The sequence below is a fragment of the Alosa alosa genome, chromosome 21 (genome assembly GCF_017589495.1).
Source record: "Alosa alosa isolate M-15738 ecotype Scorff River chromosome 21, AALO_Geno_1.1, whole genome shotgun sequence".
Classification (NCBI taxonomy): Eukaryota; Metazoa; Chordata; class Actinopteri; order Clupeiformes; family Clupeidae; genus Alosa; species Alosa alosa.
The window spans coordinates 7,550,478-7,575,177 of NC_063209.1; the positions used below are offsets into that span (position 1 = coordinate 7,550,478).

General features: G+C 42.6%; 2 protein-coding genes and 1 non-coding gene across 7 annotated transcripts; 2 read left to right on the forward strand and 1 right to left on the reverse strand.

Annotated features, from left to right (window-relative positions):
- The first annotated feature begins 435 nt into the window (after positions 1–435).
- Positions 436–508, forward strand: trnav-uac. The gene has a single exon. It is a non-coding gene; the product is annotated as a tRNA-Val (tRNA).
- An 821-nt stretch (positions 509–1,329) lies between these two features.
- Positions 1,330–18,513, forward strand: cstf2 (cleavage stimulation factor, 3' pre-RNA, subunit 2). Of its 5 annotated transcripts, none has more exons than XM_048231505.1 (15): positions 1,330–1,449; positions 1,967–2,045; positions 2,225–2,400; positions 3,056–3,192; positions 3,670–3,789; positions 4,107–4,229; positions 6,729–6,828; positions 7,279–7,341; positions 8,035–8,094; positions 11,294–11,444; positions 12,741–12,913; positions 13,992–14,131; positions 14,223–14,303; positions 17,623–17,746; positions 18,199–18,513. In XM_048231505.1, exons 1-14 carry the CDS (start codon positions 1,371–1,373, stop codon positions 17,743–17,745), a joined length of 1,605 nt encoding a protein of 534 aa, XP_048087462.1. In that variant the 5' UTR covers positions 1,330–1,370; the 3' UTR covers position 17,746; positions 18,199–18,513. The 5 variants fall into 5 exon arrangements, with proteins under 5 accessions (XP_048087462.1, XP_048087464.1, XP_048087463.1 ...); XM_048231507.1 differs by having other exon boundaries at positions 13,992–14,086; XM_048231506.1 differs by having other exon boundaries at positions 2,225–2,394.
- A 615-nt stretch (positions 18,514–19,128) lies between these two features.
- nox1 (NADPH oxidase 1) lies at positions 19,129–24,553 on the reverse strand. The gene is made up of 13 exons (XM_048231494.1): positions 24,500–24,553; positions 24,257–24,352; positions 23,740–23,850; positions 23,338–23,422; positions 22,624–22,769; positions 22,319–22,500; positions 21,495–21,621; positions 21,221–21,313; positions 20,706–20,947; positions 20,206–20,368; positions 19,843–19,989; positions 19,470–19,594; positions 19,129–19,353 (listed from the first exon to the last, which is right to left on the reverse strand). The coding sequence occupies exons 1-13, from the start codon at positions 24,542–24,544 to the stop codon at positions 19,227–19,229; spliced, it is 1,689 nt and encodes a 562-aa protein (XP_048087451.1). The 5' UTR covers positions 24,545–24,553; the 3' UTR covers positions 19,129–19,226.
- Positions 24,554–24,700: the final 147 nt, after the last annotated feature.

Sequence of the window (24,700 nt, forward strand, 5' to 3'; positions counted from 1 at the left end):
CACACAATGTTTCATTCCTAGCTACAGCCACTGTGGTGTAGCCTGTCGATATGGTTAATATGACTGCATTCGTCGTAGGCTATAGAACCCTTGACATGTTACATACTCTACCATAATATGCAAATATTGTGCAAAGCGCGTGCTGGGAATACGATAATCTATATCGTTATATAGCCTAGTCTGCCTTGACAAAAACAGTTGGGTTAACTGCACAACATCATTGACAACGTTAATCTGAAGAGGCTAACGGTTGTTTACGCAGCTGTCGAAGATTTTGCATGGCAGGCGAAGAAATCACCTTTGACCTCACTCTCTATTTGTTGATTACTTTATGTCCGAGACATAAATATACACAATAAACATATTTATAAATTAGAAGAATCGCATTACCACTGAATGTTTATATACTGTTATTCTTCCATGTATTGACCGCAAGGTTCCATAGTGTAGCGGTTATCACGTCTGCTTTACACGCAGAAGGTCCTGGGTTCGAGCCCCAGTGGAACCAAATGCTTTTCTTCTTCCTTTCTTGTCACAACTTTAGTGATTTTCTCAACCCAGTCCACAGGGCAATCACAGAGGGGAAATTAGTGGAGTATGTTGCCAGAATATGTGTTTGTCTACAATTCGCTATGAGCCTTGATATCGGTAGGTATGGCTACCCATGGGACGCAATAACAATTACTTTAATGTAGGCCTACAACATATTTGTCTCATATACTTCCCCTGTTCCATCTATAGAAAAATGTAACGTAGCGACAGTCAGCGATTTTAAAGATACAATCCGACTTCAACACTCCAACATTGAGCAGAGAATAGCCGGTTGTTCGATATCCCGTTGTAATGGGGCGCCATCTGCTGTCTCATTGAAATATTTTCTATATCAAGTTTTATTTGTTCATATGTTGGTGGGGACTTCTGGGGAGTGCACTCCAGACTAGTGTTCTTCTTGAAGCCTTGAATTCCTTTGTGAAATGGCCTTGATCAAACAAATGTGCTCAGAATTTATTTTTTTCCCTGCATAGACGCATGAATTCATTAGGCCTAGTCTACCATTCTCCAAAACCAATGTTAAAGTTAGAGGTGAGCAGACGCTTTTATCCAAAGCTACATGATTTGAAAAGTTAGCCAACAGTACGATTATGAACATATTTTAAATGAGCTGGGTTTCATGTTTTTTAGGTTAACTTGTAATTTGTTCCAACATTGACCAACCGCCCAATGACCCGATAAACGGGTTTTGGTGCAGCTGCTGGGCAGAAATTCGTCGTCTTCTGAACCTTTAATTTACTCATATTAGAATCTCCGGATGTTGTTACACTCAAACAAGTAGTGTTTCCGTGTCAAACGACAAGTTCCTTCTGTTCAACATGGCGAATTTAGCCGCTGCCGCTGCAGCTGCTGCAGCGAGAGATCCAGCTGTAGACCGTTCTTTGCGTTCAGTTTTTGGTATGTAATGTTGTAATGCGAACGCATTTGGTATCGTTAACCCAGGTTATTATTTGGAAGTTATTATTTGGAAAATAGATAGCGTTATGCTCTTGTTAGAGAGTCTTGCTAGCTAGCTTGGACGCTAATAATGTCATCTAGCTAGGTACACTAATTTACTCGACTTGAGCTACTTATAGTCAACGTTGGCTGTATATTAAATGCGCTAACTAGCATCATTCTGTACTAAATTGTAATTTATTGGCAATAGCAACGTTATCAATATAAATGTTTACGTTAGCGCTTAAGATGACTCGTCTAATCAGGAAGAGTGTGATGCTAAAGTTACGAAGCGTTAGTTGCACAGTTAACAGTTAGATGGTTACAGTTAATCTAGGTTAGATTACAATCACTAGCTTCTAGAAAAATCATTCTTTCTTAACAGTTAGTCATGGCATAGGTCAGGTGTTTCAGCTCAGAAATGTCTCATCAAAGCTGCTCATATGAATGACTTCCTAATCCGGTTGCGATTTGTTAGTGGGAAACATACCTTATGAGGCCACAGAAGAGCAACTGAAAGATATCTTCTCAGAAGTGGGACTGGTGGTGAGCTTCAGGTAAGGATCAAATGCTGCTGTTGGTGTGAAAATTACAGTTAGACTCAGTATGCAAGACAATCTTGAAAGGACTGAGCAGACACTCTTTCACGTCACGGTTCTTTGGTTGCAGCAATTCAGTCCTACATTGGAAAGTCAAATTTCAGACCTACACATAAAGTTTGTTTTTATGTTGGTAGGTTAGTGTACGACAGAGAGACTGGCAAGCCGAAGGGATATGGCTTCTGTGAGTATCAGGACCAAGAGACTGCTCTCAGTGCCATGCGGAACCTGAATGGGAGAGAATTCAGTGGTAGAGCCCTGCGAGTTGATAATGCTGCCAGTGAAAAGAACAAAGAAGAGCTTAAAAGTATGAGTGAGTTTGTATGTGTGTTTGTCATTTCAATCAACTTTTTTTTTGTCTACCACTGCTATTTGCTTAGTTTCAATACTCATTGTCACCAACAATACTGTTTTTTATGTAGTTTCCAGTTGAAATATTGACATAATAAATGCCTTAAAACAAGTGTAGATACTGTAAGGTGTCTTGGATGTTGGTATTGTTTTTTGTGTTTAAACCTATGGACTGTGATCTTGGCTGTTACGACCCTCAATAACCAATCACTTACAGCTCTGGTCTCTCCCTTTAAGCCCCTTCAAACAAAGCCCTTTGGTAATGAGAAATTGACAATTCCTTGTCCTGGATGCTTGGATGTTGTCTTAGTAGCTAGTCAATTCCCAGACAGTAAGGAGAATTTTACAAGTATTATAAAAGTATTGTAAAAAGTTTGAGTCCACTCTGAACAACCAAGGGTTTGCATCTCTATTTGCCATAGTTTGTTTTAAAAGGGTTAATACTTTGTATTTGTTGATTGTGTATTAAGTTATCAATTCAATTCAGTTAATTATTCTGAAATAGTTATTAAGTTGTCAAGTGTCTGAAGTAGCAACCCTAACGTTAGGGTTTTAGAGTAGCAAGTCACTACAGCATGTGCCTTTGAGGTTCAGTCCATGGCTGTCGTCCCCCGCAGGTTTGGGAACTGGCGCTCCCATCATCGAGTCCCCGTACGGTGATGGCTGCAGCACAGAGGAGGCCCCGGAGTCCATCAGTCGTGCAGTGGCCAGCCTGCCCCCAGAGCAGATGTTCGAGCTGATGAAACAGATGAAGGTGTGTGGAGGAGGGAGAGAGACCCTCACCTCTCTATTGCAAGAATACAAACAAAATATGCTGACACTTTTTTACACAGATAGGTATAATTCGAACATTTGGTGAATCGACGCATATCATACATGCCATGGTTATATTGCGCAGAAAAGACCCGTCATATTCCAATGTAGTGAAACACTCATTAATACTTCCTTGTAGAGCATAGCACCATTTACCACAGTTTCTTCTTTCCCTGTGTCAGAAAATAGCATGTTGTGGAAATGTCCTGATTGTTGTCCTCTAGGCTAGCCCATAATACTGTATGTTTTTGGAGCCAAATAGCTATAGCTTAAGAGTTTAGCATTTCTGTCTTCAGGCCTGGCATGTGCACCCTGTTTGTGGTGTTGGTTCACAGCTTGGCCATTGCATTCCTTGTGTTAGGGCAATTGCGAAGAAATTGTTCTGATTGTTTTCTTTTTTCACCTGTGGCCGGTGTAGCTGTGCGTGCAGAACAGCCCACAGGAGGCCCGGAACATGCTGCTGCAGAACCCTCAGCTGGCCTATGCCCTGCTCCAGGCTCAGGTGGTCATGAGGATTGTTGACCCAGAGATTGCTTTGGTATGATGATCTATGTTTATTTGGATGCAAGTGTGTCAATAAGCTCAGAACTCTTATACGTGGAAGTATGATTATGACTCTGTGTGTATAGATAGATAGATACTTTATTGATCCCCAGGGGAAATTCAAGTGTGTGTGTGTGCGCGCGCACATGTTCACAAAATATCTGAATTTGACCACACTAATTTAGTCCTAATTTTTTGAATCAACTAAGTTTTAATATCGCATCTCTATAGAGGATATGACCGTATTTCAAGTCCGAATGCTCCAGTAAACGCTGATAGTTCATTAACCCATTTGCTCTCTCCACTGGGCAGAAAATGCTGCATCGCCAGGCCCCAGTACAGCCCCTGATCCCCAGCAGTCAGGCTGTGGCGGCCCCTGCCACCAGCCAACCGTTGCCCCTGCCCAACGTCCCCGTTTCCCAGCCTCAGCCCATGGTGAGTCCCCCTCCCACTCTACTCCAATACAACCTTCTTAGCTTTGCTTTAGTGCACATTGATACCCTGTGATTATAGTTGCTATGATACTCCTCCTCAGAATGCTGCAGAAAGTTCCAATAAATGGTATTGGTAGCATTCTGAGTTCCTATATTTCTTGATGAGCACAGACAAGGAATAATCACTGCTGCCACTGACAAGGCATTTTGTACATCCAATTTTCATCTCTTCCAAATGGTCACTTCACTTAATGTAACGCTTTATTGTAACTTAGTCAGCAAGTAATGCATTGATGTTAACAACATGGTTAAAATATAGATACTCTGGAGAAATGGCAATTAATTGTATGAGAAGTGGGATAATTTTGCCTCTGTCGCCTGGTCATGCCACTTTGCACTATTCAATATAAGGACAATAAGACTGTACCTAACCCAATATGCCTCAGCTCCTTGTACAGATCATGGTTCTCTCATGCCTTGACCACTGCAATGCTTTTTTCATCTGTGGTCCCCCGATGGTGGAATGATCTGCCAAGTCCCTCCAGAGCAGGGGTGTCCCCCTCTGTCTTCAGGAAACTTTTGAAGACACTACTACCTCCTCTCCTAGCGCTTCTCACAACCTCTCTTCCCTCTCTTCCATTTATTATAACCACCGCGCAGCGAAGCTGCGGTCATAAAGGTTTAGTCAGTTTTTTATTTCTTCAGGATTCTTTTATTTTTTAATTTTTTAATTTTTTTTCTCCTTCAGTAATGGCTAGACACAGTTTTCTGTGAATATCTCCGGAACTGTAGGGCCTAGAATGGCAATTTTTTTGTATGTTGGCCTCCAGGGGCCATGTCAACCCATCCCATATCCACTCATTTGATGTATAGCGCCACCTAGTCAAAAAATGAAGAAGGAAAAACAAGGCATGTAATCGCAGGTATCTTTGGCTGACCGGTTCAAAACTGCATGGAATTTGAAGTGTAGAATGCACACACACACATGTACTCATTAACACACGCAAACACACACACATAAAGATACATGCGCACACACACACACACACCATTACACCCACTCACAAGCGAACACACACACACACACACCATTAATCCCACACACTTACAAGCGAACACACACACACACACACCCCATTACCCCCACCCACACAAGCGCAAACACACTCATTTACATACACAAAAGTTGCATGAGTAGGGGATGGAGCCAATTTGATCAGTGTGATTTATTTTTGTAGAGAGAATGTGCAGGTCATATTTTGTACTGCTTTGTGGTACAGCTAGTTCATTTAGCAGACACTTTTCATCCAAAGTGACTTACATATGTCAATTCTATTTACAAGAGACTACATTGTCCCCGGAGCATCTTGGGGTTAAGTGCCTTGCTCAAGGGCACAACGGTGGAAGCTGGGAATTGAACCCACAACCTTTCAGGCTCCTGCACGCTAGCCCAGCTCCTTAACCACTACACTACCACTCTTCCCTCTACCTTCTCTTCTACTTCTCCTACCATACGTTGAGTAGTACTTAAAATGTAGGCACTCCTATTCTCTAGTACTGGCATTTACAGATGCAGTGGTAATTCCTAGCTATGGTCTCCTCTACACTGTAGCTTAAATGTTATTCTATTGCTGCAAGTCACTTTGAATAAAAGCATCTGCCAAATGAATAAATGCAAATGTAATAATGTATAGTCAATAATGAGGGATGGCCTATTATCCCATAATAATTTGAATCATATAATATGAGTCACCTTATTCTTATCATAAATATTAGGCTCCATAACACAGTCGCCTAAATATTTCTTTTGATGAAATTTTTATGCGGATCATCAGTGGACAGTTTTAGACTCTTCTCTCTCTTACGCTATTAAGTTCATTTTATCTATGCATTGCATAGATCATGAGTGATCTTTTGGGAGAGTAATGGGTCTGGTATAGTAACTGTGTACCGTGCACATGGTGCGTGACGAGAATTGCGTCATCAAGACGACATGTGGGGGGTGTCGTGTGCCTCCCAACAATTGTGACCGCACGGCAATCACGCACGTCTTCACCATACGCAAATGTGCATGGAGGAGCATGCCACTTCCTTAAAGGCACACTATGCAAGATTTTTACCTTAATATAACCTTTACAAAGCCAATTTGATGGTAAACATCTAGCATTACCACAGAGCATAGCTGTACTGGGTCGCTGCCGAGAGAACCAGCAATGCAACTTCAACAAATACCGACCTGAAGACATCTTGCGAGAATCGTGAAACATTACCTTGTCAGAAGATATAGCTCTTTGGATAGTTTTGCCTGTTGTTAGTCCTTTGCCTCCACAACAAAAGTATTCCCATTGTGTACAGGGGGAACAAGCCATGAGAAGAAGCCATGGCGAAGTAAAACATAAATATATCACGACTTTAGGGGGAGCGCTAGAGTCGCCAAAAATACCTGAAACTGCATAGTATACCTTTTAAGTCACTGTTACCTCTCTGTATGCTGTTGCAGCCCGGGATGCATGTGAACGGAGCCCCTCAGATGATGCAGCCTCCCCAGATGGGAGGTGTGCCAGGACCCATGCCAGGGCAAGGCCCAGTGGGGCCAGCAGGTAAACTCGCCCCACAGCTGCTCAGACTTGAGCCCTACTCGGACACATTGTGTTTTACTTGGGGGTAGTTTGTCGGATGCTTGCAGCTCTTAATTATGTTTGGTGAAAATACACACTGCTGTTTTGGGTGTATCAGCAGTGTGTAAATCTGTCATTTATCTTATCCCATGTGAATAGGCCATACATATTGCAGATGTCCTGTGGTAAATGTACATAACCCTGCTGCTAGCCCTGTCTGAATAGGGCTTCAGTCTGTCATTAATAACTATTGATTGTCTAAGATGGATGCTGTACATCCATGCAATGATATGCTGACATCACGCAACATACCTTGCTGACATCACGCAACATACCTTCTTGTTATAGCCTCTTTATGAACACCTCATTTTACTGCAGCACCCAAAGACAAAAATGTACACTAGCATAACCAGGGGTGCTCTGTGTCCACAGGAGGGATGCAACCGCAGATGGGTATGCCCCAGGGTGGCCCTATGCCAATGGACAGGGGACAAGGTACTGATTTGTGTCCGTCTTTTCTACATGTCCCACCACCACATAACACCACCGCTTGTACCACATGTCATCCACGCACAACACGAGAGCTGTGAGTCCTGTTATGGGCTTGATCACATCAGACTGATCACAAGGCGTCAGCCACGTTGATGTGTCCTGTTACTCTGTATGTGTTGTGTTATGTGTTTCCTCGTGCACAGCTTCATATGGTCCTGTACTTCATCTCTAGTCTTCCTGTGCTGTTCTCCTCCCTCCTGCAGTCTCCCATGTGTTTGTAGTTGGCATGTTTCAATCCTCTAGAGGGCAGCATGTGCTTTGTGTTCACCTTCCCTGTTTACCCCAGTCGTCATTACTTCCTCCTGCTCTGCCACGAAGGGCAACATTTCTCCCAGTGTCCCTTTGCTCATTGTCCCTTCATGGCTGCACTTCTGGTCTGCTTCACATGACCCTGCCCTTCAGACTGACAAGCGCTTCAGTTGCCCTCAACGTGATGCGCTCTCTCTCTCTCTCTCTCTCTCTCTCTCTCTCTCTCTCTCTCTCTTTCTCTTTCTCTTTCTCTTTCTCTTTCTCTTTCTCTTTCTTTCCATTAGCCTGGTCTCTCAGTCCTCCCCAACCCCCGCCGGATCCGGGCTTAATGCACCCTCTGAGCTCTCTGTGTCTCTGCTCTGTCTATCTGTTTTAATGCTGGCCCAGGAAGCCTTCAGGACTCTCCTGTGGGAGCAGCCAGCCAGGCTGCGGGAGAGCGGCCCCAAGGTATCACTGACACAGCAGGGCCCCAAGGTATCACTGACACCGCAGGGCCCCGTCCTCACCGCCAATCAAAACTAAACTCAGACGCAGGCAGGACACCCACTCTTCTCAGACATGCAGTGTCCCCCTGCACAGCTCTCCCCAAAAAGCCAGAATCTTTCTGAGGAGTTGATGAATTAGTGGGTCCGATTGGTGACTTTTGACAGTTCCATAACAGTGCATCTCGTAGCATTGTTATCGCACCTGTCCATTTCCATTGTGGTGATCTTGGGAATAGTGTGGGAACTTATCATGAAAATTCTATCTTGATCATCTACCAAGATCCTTTGTATGGGCAACTGGTTAGACTGGTGTCCTTGAATTATCTGTATTATAAATCGATTCAGGTAATCTTTTATTGACGCTGACAAATTTCCAGCTAGAGCCGGCTGCCACAGAAACAAAGAAACTTTGTCTTGTCGGTCTTTTGTTTCCGCTCCGGTGGCAATTGTGTTCACACACATGGGGCAATGCCTGGATGCATTGTGTGTATGATGTGACATTATTCAGAGCTGTCATTATTCAAGTTTCAGCTTCAGTCAATAAGCAAAAGGCTTCCCTACAGCTTTCTAATGTAAGCCTTAGTCAAACATTCACGTACAGTAAGCATTAGTCAAACATTCACATTTTATTTGTTTTAGGTCTCCTTAATCTATTTTCTTCTGTAATGATTATTTTGTCGTGCTGTGTCGTGCTGTGTCATGCCGTGTGGTGTCCTGTGCCGTGATTTGCTGTGTTCTACTCAGCTCTTGTGTCAACCGGTTCCCCTTTAATATGTCTGAAGTTATAGGTGTAAACCTATTTTTTACAGTCTATGGTGTAAACCTGTTCCCAAACTATAATAACTGGATTCATGTTATTACCAGTCGGTTTTGTTGTTTCATGCTTGTGTGGAGCGGTGAACAAGCTTCTCCAGGCGAGCATGTGTGTGTGTGTGTGTTTGTTTTATATCAGCCTTTACAATGAAGAGAATGTTGAGGCGGAATTCTCATAAATCTGCATTCCACAAATGATGGCACAAGGAAACATCATAAGTCCATGCAAAAAGCTACATGTAAGGGATAATGTATAGAACACTCGTCATTATCGGGAAATAGGTCCTGACGCGCAACGCAGTGGTCAACGTATATCAAGTTGAGTGATACATCAGGGTTTTATCTAGGAGAAAATGATGATCCTCATTCGCACTCAGATTCTCACCTCCACCAGCACCTGCCACTTGTTGGGTTTGCTTGGTTGTAATAGTGGTAATATTCACACCTGTTTGAAGAGCCGCAAAAGCAGGGTGGCACAGGACTCATTCTGCATCGTCAAAAGAAGGAAATCCAGCACGTTTGTCCTATTCTTTGGCAATTTTGATAATGGCTGATGCACTGATTGCGATACAGCGGCATTGCATCGCCGTAGAGCCGCAATGCATGTTAGGAAATTATGCTTTTCGTGAAAACAAGTACAACTCCTAAATCAGAAAAGGTTGGAACGTTGTGTAAAATGCAAATAAAACAGAGTGTGGTAATCTGCAAATTTTGTAAATTAATATTTAATTGAAAAAAGGACAGACAGACAGACATATCAAATGTTGCAAATGACAAATTTGCTATTTCATGGAAAATATATGTTCATTTTGAATTTGATACCAGCAACATGTTTCAAAAAAAGTTGGGACGGGGCAACAAAATGCTGGTAAAGTTGTGTAATGATAAAGAAAACAAAAGGAGGAATGTTTCACAACTAATTAGGTTAACTGGCAACATGATTGGGTATGAAAAAGAGAATCCCAGAGAGGCACAGTCTCTTAGAAGTAAAGATGTGGAGGTATTTATAATTCCGTGTGAACTTGTGTAGACAAATGATGAAACAATGCAATTTTTATGCTTCTTAAAATTAAATAGTGAAGTATTTGGGGAGTTTGTCATCTAAAGTACCTAATCATTAAAATATTTAGAGAATCCAGAGAAATCTTTGCAAAAAAGGGATGGACATCTTTTGGACATCAGATGGCACTCCATTAAAACCAGACCTGTTTCTGTAAAGAAAATAATTGTATGGGCTCAGGAAAACTTATGATAACTATTGTCTATGAGCACAGCTTGATACTCAGTTCAGAAATGCTATTGTAAACTTTATCATGTAACAGCCAAAATTGTATTCAGACATGAAACAGAAATACCACTGTCTTATCTGAGCCTGAGCTTGTTTAAAATGGACTGAGGTAAAGTGGAAAAAGATCCTTTGGTTAGACCAATCAAATTTTTGGAAATCATGGACTAATCTGTGCTAAAGAGGGCCTATCCAAGTATTCAACTTGTTTTAGTGCTCAGTTTGAAACCCAGCTTCTATGACGGTGTGGGTGCATTAATGTTTACAGCATGGGTATCTTGCACATTTGGGAAGGCACAATCAATTCTGAATGATGTATACAGGTTTTGAACAACATATACTGCCATTCAGACAATGTCTTTTCCAGGGAAGACCTTGAATATATCAGGAATGAATATGAATTCTGCAGATATTTAAACAGTATTTCTACATAGAGGAAGAGTCCAGGTGCTAAAATGGCCTGTCTTCAGACCTGTCAAATTAGGTGCATGATGAAATGAAAAACATGATTAAGAATACCCCATTCTGTTGAGCAACAGAAATCCTATATCGAGCAGGAATGGGACAACATTTATTGTCAAAACTCTAGCAACTGGTCTCCTCAGTTCATAAACATTTACGGAATTGTATTAAATGAAGAGGTGAAGCAGCACGGTGGTACACATGTCCCCATCCCAACTTTTTTTGAAACATGTTGTTGGCATCAAATTCAAAATGTACATATATTTTCCATGAAATAGTCCACAATTTGATATGTTGTCTATGTTCTTTTTGCTGCTAAATATGGGTTTACGAGACTTGTATATATTAAGTATATTATCACATTCTGTTTGCATACACAACATCCCAACTTTGATTTGGGGTTGTATTAGACATTTTTGGGGGTTCAGAGGCGGCACGAAATTTGATCGAGGTGGCTGCTTCGCAACTCTCTGTGCAGGAAGAAAACCCTGTATGTGCCCTTTTCCGCCATGAGCTCAGATGTATGGAGTTTGGTGTGTTTTTTTTCATTGAGCTGCTAATGAAAGACCTCCTCTCCTCTTTTTCTCCTCTCTCTGTGCAGTGCCCATGGCCGACCCTCGGGCACCCATGCGTGGTGGTGTCCCTCCTCCTGGCCCCACCGGCGTTCCCCCCAGGGGCCTGCTGGGTGATGGACCCAACGATCCCCGAGGGGGGACGCTGCTCAATGTCACGGGGGATGTGGTGGAGCCCAGGTAGGTGTAGCGTGACGCTCCCCGGGCACTCTGGATGAGCTGCGTGTGTGTGACGGCCGCGGAGAGTCTCGGTTTCCATTGATTAGCGTGAGCAACACCTGAGACTAGGTGAATGCTCTCGCCTGTGACCATTTTGGCACGGAAATGAAAACCTTGACATTCCGCAACCATCACACACACGCATCACATCCAGAGTCTCCGAGGCATAGCTATGTGAATATTTCAATGAATGAAAGAGAGAGGTTTGTTTTTTGTTCTTTTTTTCCTGTCTGTCTATCTGTGTCTGTGTGCCAGAATCAATGGTTACAAGCCCCTGATTTTATAGGGGTGGCATTCTGATCAAAAGTCAAGATTTGATATCTGGATTTCACCTTGATTACTTAAATCACATATACAGTGGGGAGAATAAGTATTTGAACCCATGCTAAAGTTGACTAAAAAGAGGAATATAAAATAATCTGTTAGAAATTGATCTTAATGCCTTAATTAAAAAAATGATTAAAAATCCAACCCAAACACCAATTTTAGTGAATGAAGAATGTATCGTAAATAAATAGATGTTCTTCCTTAAAATACAGGGGTAATAAGTATTCGACCCCTATGTTAAATTCCTATAGAGGCAGGCAGATTTTTTTTATTTTGAAAGGCCACTTATTTTATGGATCCAGGATACTATGCATCCTGATAAAGTTCCCTTGGCCTTTGGAATTAAAATATCCCTACATCACCACATACCCTTTACCATACCTAGAGATTGGCATGGTGTGTTTTTTTTTTTTTTTTTTTTGTTTTTTTTTTTTTTTAGTCTGTTAGCTGGTTTGATGTTCATTGAGTTCAATGCAAATCGAACCAGCTAATAGGCCAACTGAAAAATACACCATGCAAATCTCTAGGTATGGTAAATCTCAGACTGAATTAAGTCTGAGTCTGAGATTTACTGCACATATGAAATAGGAGACAACTGTGTTTCCTGTTCATGGTAGCTTTGTGGCCATGCCCCGAACTCTTCTTAATCAACAAAGCCAAGGTAAAAAAACGATTTTCCATTCTATGTCATCTTTTTAATATGACTGTTCCTCAGTATACACCACATATACACGTAAACAAAACCAGTGGTACTTCACCATCCTCTATAAACCCCCATGTAAAAATAAGTAATCCTACTAGACCGAATGAGAAAGGAACAGTCAGAATGTGAGTTGGACATCGTAACTTAATATAAATTGGAGGTCCAGTCCCTTCTGTGCAGTGACTCTGGGGGTCATGTGACCGATGCGTTTGTGTGTGTCGACCCAGCCGTGGCTTCATGGGGCCGCCGCCACATCAGGGCCCACCCATGCACATGGGACCTCCGGACATGCGCGGACCGCACGACATGAGGGGCCCACCTATGAACGAGCCCAGGGGCATGATGGTAGAACCCAGAGGACCAATGATGGACCAGAGAGGCCCACCCATGGAGGCTAGAGGTAACGCAGGCCATCACGCTGCGAGGTGCGATCGAGGCTGGTTCAGAGTTGTGATCAGTAGTGGTTTGTGTGCATCTGAAGAGGCACTGAATGTTGAGCTTGACTGTCACTTCACATGAGACACTGATGACTTACTGGGTAATAGAGACACTGTGTGGTGAAATGTTGGCACTTCTCATGATTGAGCAATAACATATTGTAATCATACTGCAACTCTTATATTTGCATGATGCTCTCCAGCCAAATCAAATAAGCAAACACTAAAGCACATCTTCAAATTGCATATAACAGATTTAGAAATGAGAGTATTCATGGATAATGAATATTTAAGTCATGTCTTAAATATTATGAAACATGTTGTGAGTTTATTGACCGTTCCTTTAGGATTACAAGACATTGGTTCCCGAATCTTGCCAAGCAAAAAATAAGTGAAATCCTGATCAGATGTTTTTGTAATATACTTTGCCTGCAGTTTCTCAGTCAATCAATGCCCCAGTCAGTTTACACTACATCCTCAACCTTACTCTTGTTTGTGAGCGAAGAGCTAATCTTAACCATAAACATATTGAGACAAGATTTTGAAGGTACCGTTATTTTTTTGTTTTTCAGACGCTGGAGCAGGGACACAGTTATTATCAGTGACAGTCTTATTTTATATCCCAGCCTGAAAATACATTTTTCATGAACAACCTAGTTTGCAGCAATTAATCATTCTTTAATAAACACAGAGCACATAGAAAACCTGCATTGTCACGACTCGTCATCAGTGTTTCATTAAACAATATTGCACAAAGAGTTACATGCCTGCTGTAAGCCATTATATTAGATGTTTAAGCACACAGAGTTAAGCAGGGCTGAATATGCTGGTTATTGTTGAGAGTGTGTTGTGTTGCGTGCTTGAGGTTTTATGAAAAACATAACCTAACACTCCAGGCAATTTTTTATTGTGTCACCGCTGTATTCAATTTCAGGAAGCAATCTTGCTATATTAATTGTTTCAGTAGTCTCATTACAGGAAGTAGTTACAGTATTACAGAGATAAATTATGGGACGCGGGATTCTCTTTCCTCTCCTTCAGCACCGATGCCGGGAGGCCGAGACCCCAGGGCAGTGGACGCGCGGGGCCCCGTGGCTGGCCAGAGGGTCCCCATGTCCAGCGGAATGCCTGGACAGGTGCCTCACTCTATGCAGGCCACTGCACCCCCCACCAGCAGACCGGTACAACACAGCTGGTCTGGAAAGACTCATAAGCTATTAACAGCATTAGGATGTCAGATGCCAAATAAATTGTGTGTGTTGTTTCAATTAGGGTCCTGGTATGTCTGGAGTTCCTCAGTCCGGCGGATTCAGTCCTGGCCAAAGCCAGGTCTCGTCTCAGGACCAGGAGAAGGTATGGAGGACAGCGGACATTTTCTTTCTGCATCGTCTAAAAGTCTTTATGGGATGCAGTCTTAGATTCGGTGTCAGATTCCCTAAAGATTGTTCATATTTTAGCTCAACCGCCAATCAGTTTACACTCCTCCCTTCCCTAGTGTTGATTGGCTAGGATTGTTTATGGATCGGTTGGCTGACAGTGGTGAATGTGTGCCCTTATATGAACTGGAGTGGCATGGCTGCCAACCAGCAGAGATGCAATCTGCAAAGTATGTTGAGAAACGGGACCACCTGGCTGGACAAGATAGAAGTTCTATTAGTGCTTTGATCAACTTTGCAAATGATTTGCTGTTCAGCACTAGATGGGATGATAATAGCTGTACCCCTCTGGAATACCTTATCGAACATTTCAGAGGAGTGTATGTTTGATAACGTCTTCATAACAGGGTGGTGATTGATCAGGGGCAGTCGTGGCCTACTGGTTAGCGCTTCGGACTTGTAACCGGAGGGTTGCCGGTTCGAACCTCGACCAGTAGGCACGGCTGAAGTGCCCTTGAGCAAGGCACCTAACCCCTCACTGCTCCCCGAGCGCCGCTGTTGTTGCAGGGAGCTCACTGCGCCGGGATTAGTGTGTGCTTCACCTCACTGTGTGCAGTGTGTTTCACTAATTCACGGATTGGGATAAATGCAGAGACCAAATTTCCCTCACGGGACCAAAAGTGTGTACTTATACTTATACTTATACTTATACTGATTATCAACATTAATAGGCGTATAATCCACAAAACCATTTGTGGTTTAATTGAGGGGAGGAGCCAGAGTTAATGCAAAATATATTATCGGGGTATGGCGCACAATATAGGTTCAATAATGATGATGATTGATAATGCTAATAAGGCAAGGCAGGTCTGAAAACATGTATTTTATTTCCCTTAAAAGGGCAACATATTTCTTGCCCCAAGATGAACTGGCTAAGAAGATCCTGGGGATCGAAAGTTGCCCTTTTAAGACCGTCTTTTCTTTAATCTGACAGGATAGTGGAGAGAGATTGGGTGGAATGGGGAAATGACCCGGGCAGGACTCAGACCCAGGTCTCCATGGGCACATGGACTCGAATATGGCACGGGCGCTGTAACCAGTTGCGCCACAATGCCCCCCTTGACTGTCTCTTCTTTTTATCATAGCACCTAAATTATCATTCTCATCCAAGTGGTAGCCAAAGTCCTGTCTACATAAAGGCTATCGCGACAATCTGGCCATAGCCTACGGTTAAATCGCAATGCAGTGATTGTTATCTTAGCTAGTTTGGTTTGCTTTTTAACTTCACATAGTGGATGTGCATAACACAAATAGTGGCAGTCTGTCAATTTGATTATGATCTTAGTTTATAACCTTATATGCTTTGCATGAAATGTCATCATAGGTATGAGTTTACCTGGGTTTTATTAATCTTTTGTGTTCAGACATATGCTCACCTGTGTGAACTCTGCACTTAGTGCTAAGGGGCTGGTAGTGTCAGATTAGGTAAAATAATTCAGACATTTTTGTTCACAGTGTGACATCTGGATCATGTCCAGTCCAGTGCATGTCTGAAAGGGCTTCTGTGATCGTATAAAGCTCACCCCATTTTTAGCCTTTACTTGACAAGATAGTGAGGAGATGACAGGAACTGAGTGAGAGATGGGGAGTGGGTTGGGGAAATGACCTCAGGCCAGACTGGAACCTCGGTCCATGTGGGCATTGAGTCTGTTCACGGTAGGGACGCCGACGTCACCGCATTCTCACTTTTTTATCCCTTACCTGCTTACCTGGAGGTATCCGTGGCCTACTGGTTAGGGAATCTCTGACTTGTGACAGAAGGATGACTGGTCCGATCCCTGACTGGTAGGAAAAATGTGGGTCGGGGGAGTGATTTTAAAAGCACTCTCCCACATCCACGGATGAGGTGCCCTTGAGCAAGGCATCTAACCCCCACCTGCTCCCCTGGCACGAGGATTAAAGGGATGGTTCAGGATTTTGGACATAGGACCTCATTTCCAAGTTAGCAAGTGTGATATTTATCAGTGGAGACCGTTTTCAACACGTTTCATCCAGTCCTTCTAATTGCAGAGCTCGCAGTTGCTAGGCTAGCGCAAGTCATCAGTATGTGTTAGCCTGCTACTAAAAACAGTCTTAGCCACTCCAAAGTACACACGAGGCAAATAAATTATAACGCCAGACAATCGATGTAAATGTCTGTGTGTGTGTTTGAATGGGTGTACACTGTGTGTGTGCGTGTGTTATACACTACCCCCAGATGGGTAAAATGCAGAGAACAGATTCCATGTATATGCAAGTATACTTGGCCAATAAACCTGATTTACATTTTACATTTACATTTTGTGGTACGGGATGCCGGCACTAATGCTACGCTACGATAGCCTGACGAGCCAGACCCACATCAAGATGGTAGGGTCTGGGAACTTACCATTGGCACTGCTCAATCCGAGGGGCGGGATAAACGGTTGTCTTTCAAATTTCCTCTGCACACAATAGGATAGTGCTACAACTCATGAGTCCCATGCATTTTCCTTGATCAAACTTTTGTCAATTAAAAAAAAGCTTAACTCGAGTCGCGAGTATTCTTTGTTTTCAAGTAGCAGGAAATTCACACGGAACCGTCGCCCACTCTATACACGATGTGATTGGCCTGATAGAAGTTTCATTTTTCCAACGGAGAGTTGCTAGACTACCCTGGCTGCAAATTACATTTGCTGCCGCTAGGGTGCGTCTAGATTTCTAGGCTATCGCTACGACTCTCCCCCAGGACGACTCCCTTTACAGTTTATTTTGTAACTCTTTTGCTGCTTCCTCTCCTTTAATTCTGGTCTCTGTCATTTTGTTGTTGCGTGTTCACTGTTCTATGCCTTTTGTTGTTTTCTGTAACCATCGGTGTGTTGCAGTGTCACTGGAGCCGCTGCGCTGCCAGGGTGGTTTTTTGCTCTCAGTGAGGTTTCTCGCCGCCTATAATGGCTGAATAATGCATATCCACTTAGATAGCTGACCACTGTTGGTGGAGCTTGAAGACTGATGTTCAGAGGTTTTCGAACAGCATTTTTGATTATTGTACTTTTGCTGTGTGGGTCCTTGTGGTTTTGAAATTCTTGTTTGAGTACTGTTCCACGCCTTATTTTTACTTTGGATGTCTATCAATTGGTCTTTGCTGAATTCAAAAACGGTAGACAACCATGACTTGCTAATGAGGTATGACACTCACAAAAGATTTTAAAACAGCCTCTCACAGTCCCAGTGTGTGTGTGTGTGTGTGTCTGTCTGTCTGTGTGTGTTCTCTCCAGGCCGCCCTGATCATGCAGGTTTTGCAGCTGACCCCAGAACAGATTGCCATGTTGCCGCCAGAGCAGAGGCAAAGCATCCTCATCCTGAAAGAACAGATTCAGAAGACTGCTGGAGCACCCTAAGGTACACACACACACACACACACACACACGCACACTTATTGAGAGACACACACACACACACACACACAAACACATCATGGAAGTCCTAGCTTGCTCAAGACCCGTGGCGCTGGAGGTGAATGCACACTCTCACGTTTTATTTAGAAAAGGGCAAGTCAAGAACAATACCAGTGCAGGCAAATGCACAGAGGTACACAAAGTAAATGGAAGCAGTCAGACCAGATCCACCGCATTCTGAACTGCATCATTGCGTTATGTGGTGCTGAGTGACTGCATCATAATTGCAGGATCACTCATCAGCTAATCTGTAACACTCCTCCTCAGTTATTGTCCCTTTGTCTGCATGCATTGTGTAACCTGTTTGTACAGTTGTCATGATATTCTGGCTATGATCTTGAGGAGTTGTATTGTAGCGATCCTAATATACTGTGCGTTTTTGCTCTTTGATTTCAGGAGTGTCATGCAATTGAATCCATTTTGTAACGGCCAGGGAAACCATCCTGTGAACCTCCTGGGATTTGGCTCCAAAAACATTCTCATCGGCGTACTATTGTAGTTGTTTGTTTTTTGTATATTAGTCTTATGGTTTTAGATGGGAGTGTGAAGAGAGATTAAGTTTTCCGTCTGAAAAGGAACATCCAAGTTCACATCTGGGCTGAAACGGACCAGGGCAGACTCGCAAGTCACACTGTTTGCAAATTAAATTTTGTTTTGTTACTGGAACCTCGGCTATCTGGAAAACATTTTGTCAATAAAAAGAGAAAATCACCCTCATTGTCTTGTTCTATTTGTTATTTGCCCCAAGAAATGACAAGAAACAGGATTTTGTACTCACAGAAACAGATATATTTGTCTTTCGGACCTAGATGAAAGGGTTGCAAGTGTCAAATGATATGAGACAACAATATTTCAATAGCAGTCTAATAGACATCTATAGAAGAGGAGATTCCTGTAACACAACTTAAAAAAGGTGTAATGTAGTTTCCATGAAACCACATTTCCTTGTTTGTGAAAATCAAGTCCTACACAGACAAAGGATCCCTGTGCCTTGGGTTAACAGGAACCTTTTACAAATGATTCATAGATAAAAATGTCATTTACTGGCACAAGAACCTCTACCTGGAAACCGTTTAGTGTTGCATAAAACATTTGAGGCACATTACACATGAGGCACTACCCAACTATTTAGAGACCACCCAACTAACATAATCAAATACAAATCTCCAGCGAACTTGGCAGTATCAGTGCAAACCCAGACATATCAAGTATTTATTGGAAACAATAATAAATGCCTTCGTATGCACAGCACACAATGTAACCAGTCAAGTGAATTTCTTGTCCTTATAGATAAGACCCTGTTAATTCCAGTGGCAGTGGCCCCCCCCCCAAAAAAAAATCCTTAAAGAATCAGGCAATAGCAGGTTGAACTGCAGGCTCATCAAGAAACAACAACATTGTCCATCTTTCCAGCACATTGTCGCTCAGAAGTTCTCCTTGTTGAAGTAAAACCTTGTTTTCCGGGGGTCTACGTCTGAGTACTTGACACATTTCTTCTCCAGAGTCTTGGCCAAGACTGCAGGGCCGCAGAGAAAACTGCCGACCGTGGAACTGCAGGGAGAAAGGACGCAGGAAATGACATTATTCAGTGTGCCCTCTTCTCTAGATCTGCAGATATACGGTCGCTCAACAGGGAAGTACAGAGTAAAAATATGGGAAAAACCTACGTGGGGTTCTCTTTGCGAATTTGCTCAAATTCTTTGTCCCAATTTGGCCTGCCATAGTGGGTCTTCTGCTTCAGTCCAGTGACAATATCTGTGTCCTCATCAAAATGAACCATTGCGTGCGTTGCCTACAAATACATTGCAATGATGCACAGGTGTGAAACCTTTTGTGAATCAATCAGTGTAACCACAAAGTGTACTTAAGCACTGTAGCACTTTAAATTTAGCACATTTTTACATAACTGTGACAATAAGGTCAAATTTTGTTTCCAATTTTTTCCTGGAAACAGCCGGAACAAGAAGTTTCAGGTGCAAATGTGTCACAGCCAGCCCAAGTCTGAAAGCCTAGCAACAGCTTGTGTACATGCGTACATACATGGCTTTTGTCCCAGCCTGTGAGGTAGAGCTTGTAAGTGAGGAAGTCCCCCATGCCTCTCTCCTCCATCTCCGACTCCAGCACCTGCAGAAGGTCGGCGAACCATTCGAAAGCGTGCGTCTCCCTGCACAGCCAGTAGAAGTAAATCTGCAACCAGGAAGGAGACACCAAAAAGGCTATTTATAAACACAGCCTACTACCCTACGCGTCATGGAACACCGAGCACCACACAGTCCATTCCAGACACATTGAGATTGGACACTGAACAAAAAAGTCTCGCTGTACTGTCTGGCACTAACACCAGTTGGACAACATGCTTGTGAGCACTCTGTGACCTTCACCTGCCAGCTCAAAGTCACATACCTTCCTTGTGCGCAGCTTGGGATTAGATTCCTTGAACTTGTACCAGATGGATTTCATGATGGAGGCGAAAGGGGTCACCCCAATCCCGGCCCCGACTAGCATGGCGACCTCGTAGTCAAACACGTCCTCGCTGGCAGTGCCAAAAGGGCCGTCCACTCCCATTCTGTGAGGGAGATGATGCATGTTTGGTACAGACTCAAAGCCTTCTGTCAATTGTATTGTGTTATAGTTTCATCTTTATTGGATCCACAGGAGCATACAAAATGCCAATTTGCTTGGTGCACTAATATGATGTCTGGTTGGTCAAAAAAAGAATATTCCAAAAATCAGGCATTATGATAAGTACTATAGTCTACATTTACCACAATATAGATATTCTGGAACATATTATAAATCATTTGTTGATAAGCACAATATGTTTTTTTCTGCATATAAAAATGATCAAATAGAATCCTAATCATAGAATGATATAGGTGCTTTCTGTCCGAGACTAAACTCACTTTGGCCCCTGAGCTCCCTCGGGCAGCTGCTCCACCATGCTGATGAGTTTCTGCGTCCAGTCCCCAGCGGAGCGGATGTGCACGCTGAAGAAGTCCTCCTCGGGTGCCGAGGTCATGGTGAACGGGTGCCACTCCAGCTGCGAGATGGACGGGCAGTTGAGGAAGACGTACTGGCCGACGTCCATCTTGAAGCCTTTCTTCGTCAGCTGCAGCTCTAGCACTTTGGATGGCCGGATCACAATCTGAGAGAGAGACAAGGAAACGTAGTGATAATGTGGAAACACAGGTAAACCTATGGCATGCACGCTAATGTATTCATGACACCAATATTAACCATGACTCATGCATGTTAATATAGATCTGCTGATTAGAGAACGGTGTCCAGAACACCAAGGTCAAGAGATAGATTCTCAAGGAAGACACCCTACCTGTGCATTACGTTTCTATAGACATCTATATAGACATTTTTGATGCTAAATGAATCAAATGTAAGGGTCTCTTCAGGACACACTCACCTTTCTGTATTCGACCTTCTGTGTGTAGCGAATGAAGCGCAGCAAACGCTCACACAAGTAGAGGAACATTGGCCCAATCACCCACATCCAAGTCTGTGTAGGAGACGAGTTCAAACAGTTAAGACAAGATGAAAAAATGACCTGATTGTTTATGTATGTATGTATGTATGTATGTATGGTAAATGTACTGTACTGTGTATAACATTGTCATTTATATATATGTAGTGTCTACATGAGGCCAGCTGAACTTGACTGTGCTTGTCTTGGACCTCACCTGTGGGAATCCTCCAGCAAACTGAGGTATCGGGCACTCAGGAATTTGGCCCCATTGCTCAGGTCGACTAAAACAAAAACTTGTGTTATGTGGGGGGTCTGTGGTCTGTTGACTCCGCACAATCCGCCTAGAAGAGGAAGCAAAGTGATTATTAAAGAAGGTATACCAGCCATGCCTGCTATAAATAGATATTTTTGAATTCATTGTATTTCAATGCAGTTAACTTCAGAGTCAGCACTTTTGACAGCTTGGCTCATTAATGGGCAAGTGGTCACATGGAGAAAATGAACAACATATAATTTATTTATTTATTATTAAAGTAGATCTATATTTATTTTATACCCCAGCCTCAACACAATAATCAATATATTTTTATGATGCCAAGATAAAGGCTTATGGTTTTCCAGCATTAGTCATAATTCTAACTCTCCTGACGTAGTCGTCATCAACATGGGCTATAGGCTCTTTTAGCTGGCTGTTTGAAAATAGACAGAAACACTTGAAAAGAAAAAGACAGAAACACCTGTTCTCATCTGATAGTAATTTGTCCTTGATATACTATATTATACAGTAACATTTTAATGTGATGCCTTTGTAATGCGTATGCCTTTGTTGTCCTTTCCCAAATGTATCTTGGACATGAGCTTCCATTTTTGCATCTTTTTTCCTCTACCCACATCAAATGAGGTTTTAAATGATCCACCAGCCAGGTTAAAATAAACTAAAGTGAATGTCCGATGATGTACTACCAGTTGTGTCTGACATGTCCACTTTCCTACAGTTACTACATGGCAATTATGTGGCTAAACAAACTGGACCCTTACCCTGCTCCATGGATGACCAGCCCAATGAAGAACACCACAAACAGGTGGTGCGTGTACCAGAAGACCTCAAAGTAGCTGCGGCGGATGACCTCCATGGAAGAGGTGATAATGAGAATGAGCGAGAGCGTGATGATCACCCCCGTGATCCCAGCCAATGAGGTGAAAGCAAAAAGAGTGGGAGTCTGGGCGGGGGCACAGAGCATATGGTACAGGTCAATCCCACAAGTCACTGAACCAGTTCACTGAACTGAACTGAACTGCCAAATCTTAATGCAAAAAAAATACGTTGATTTCTCCAAACTTACAGTGGTGTTTGATCGAATAGGATTCAGGTAGGTGGTGTTGCCTTCGTCCTCCAGAGCAGACAGGGCATCGCTCAGAGCATCATATTCCCCTCGGAAGCTGTTATAGTACCATTCCACATTCAGCAAATGTGCAACTGTGTGAACCGCTACAAACAAAATACAAATGGAGTACAATCAGGATTTGTTGTTACAATGTTTGTTTATCCTATTTTACAGCAATGGCAAATAATGACATTGTGACCTGACCTTTCAACTCGTTTGGTATTGTGGTTCTAATGGCAGAGGTACAGTTATGTTTATCAGTGGATTAATGACTGAATGGTGCATTCAGAGTTTAATTGACCTCTCAAGAGCACCAAGCCTAGAAGCTGCATTAACTTAAGAGTAGGATCCATTACAAGGAAGAAGTGCTTACCTTTTTTCTAGCTTTAGGAATGTGTATACAACATAAGGGTTAAAAAAATAACAGATGACCTAAACAAGAAAGTGCTTTTTATCCTCTTCTAACACATGCCTGAAAACTGCCTATCCGAAAATCAGCTTTGTTTGGAGTTCACCTTTGGTTAATATTTGGCTTATTTTGGGGCTCTTTGGAATTTCAGTCAAGAAGACTTTCAGAGGGAGTTGCATGTGTTAAAAGCTGTATAAAGTGACAAAATCATTCATATAGGGAATTACTTTAAATTGTACATTTAAAATAAATGAAATATTTACCCGTCATTAAACCGATCATGTAAGCAGCGAGTTTGTGGAAACTGATATTATGGTCAATCTGTTTCCTCATGGTTCGCCCACAGCACTAAGACATAAGCAAGAGGAGAGCAGTTGTCATGAATACTTTTTCCAGACATACATGTTTCTCAGCAGGTAACTAACACACACACTCTCTCTCTCTCTCTCTCTCACTCACACTCACACAGACACAAACACACAGACACACAGACACACACACACTCTCTCTCTCTCACACTCACACAGACACACACACACACACTCTCTCTCTCACACACTCACACAGACAAAAACACACAGACGCACACACTCTCTCTCTCTCTCTCTCTCTCACTCACACACACACACACACACACACACACACAAGACCAGTTTGTCACTTACCATGAAAGTTCCTCGTATGAGAGAGAGCAGGTTGCGGCAGACTGGCAGCAGAATGAGCATGCAGTTGAAGTTGAGCACAGCAGCAGGAGCACGAGCCCATGCCAGCGCAGACTGAAATCACACCACACCAATAATGCACTCATGCATGCTCACCAACAGCCCCGATTCAAATGATCTGATTATCTGATAATTTTCCATCTCTACACCCATGTGTGTAAACTTACACCACGTCACGTTATTTATTTACTATATTTTGTTACAGCATCTGACATCTGTTATCTGTTACAGCATCTGACTGCTATATAACCAATGTTCATTAATGTCAAAAACATAGCCTATAAAAATGGCAGACACGGCTATCTGCTCATTCAATCGTAACTGGACAGTGTAGGCTAAGACTCCTTTTAAATTAAATAGGCCTACCATATATTCAACTTTTACTTTTAATAAATAGGTCTATATTGCTAATATTTTATTTGACAGCTCTAACAATATCATTAATGATAAAGCAACTCACCCCCAAAAGATGTCTTGTGTAGATGAACTGATCTCCCAGATCGTAAAAGAAATAGAACCAGACGAACAGAAATATGTTGATGCCCATCCATATGAACTGCAGAAAACAAGATAATTAGCCTACATCCATATGACATTTAAACACGATCGAAACCATTTCTCACAACAATAAAGTAAAAATACCGTCTTGATTAGTTTATAAATAGAACCCTCCTCACGAAAAACGACAAAACAATGTGTTTACCAATAAGAAGGCGGTGAACCCGTGATTAATAATCCAATTCCCCATGTTCGTTCTTTAGACCAGCATGCTACTTACAGGTGAATCGCATCCTTTATATAGGCTACCTGTCGCCGTCCTGTCCAGACTCCACCCATCGGGTCAGTCCAGAGATAGGGGGAATAAATAGCGTTGCGAAATGCAGGAATGTTCTTTTAAGTGCAA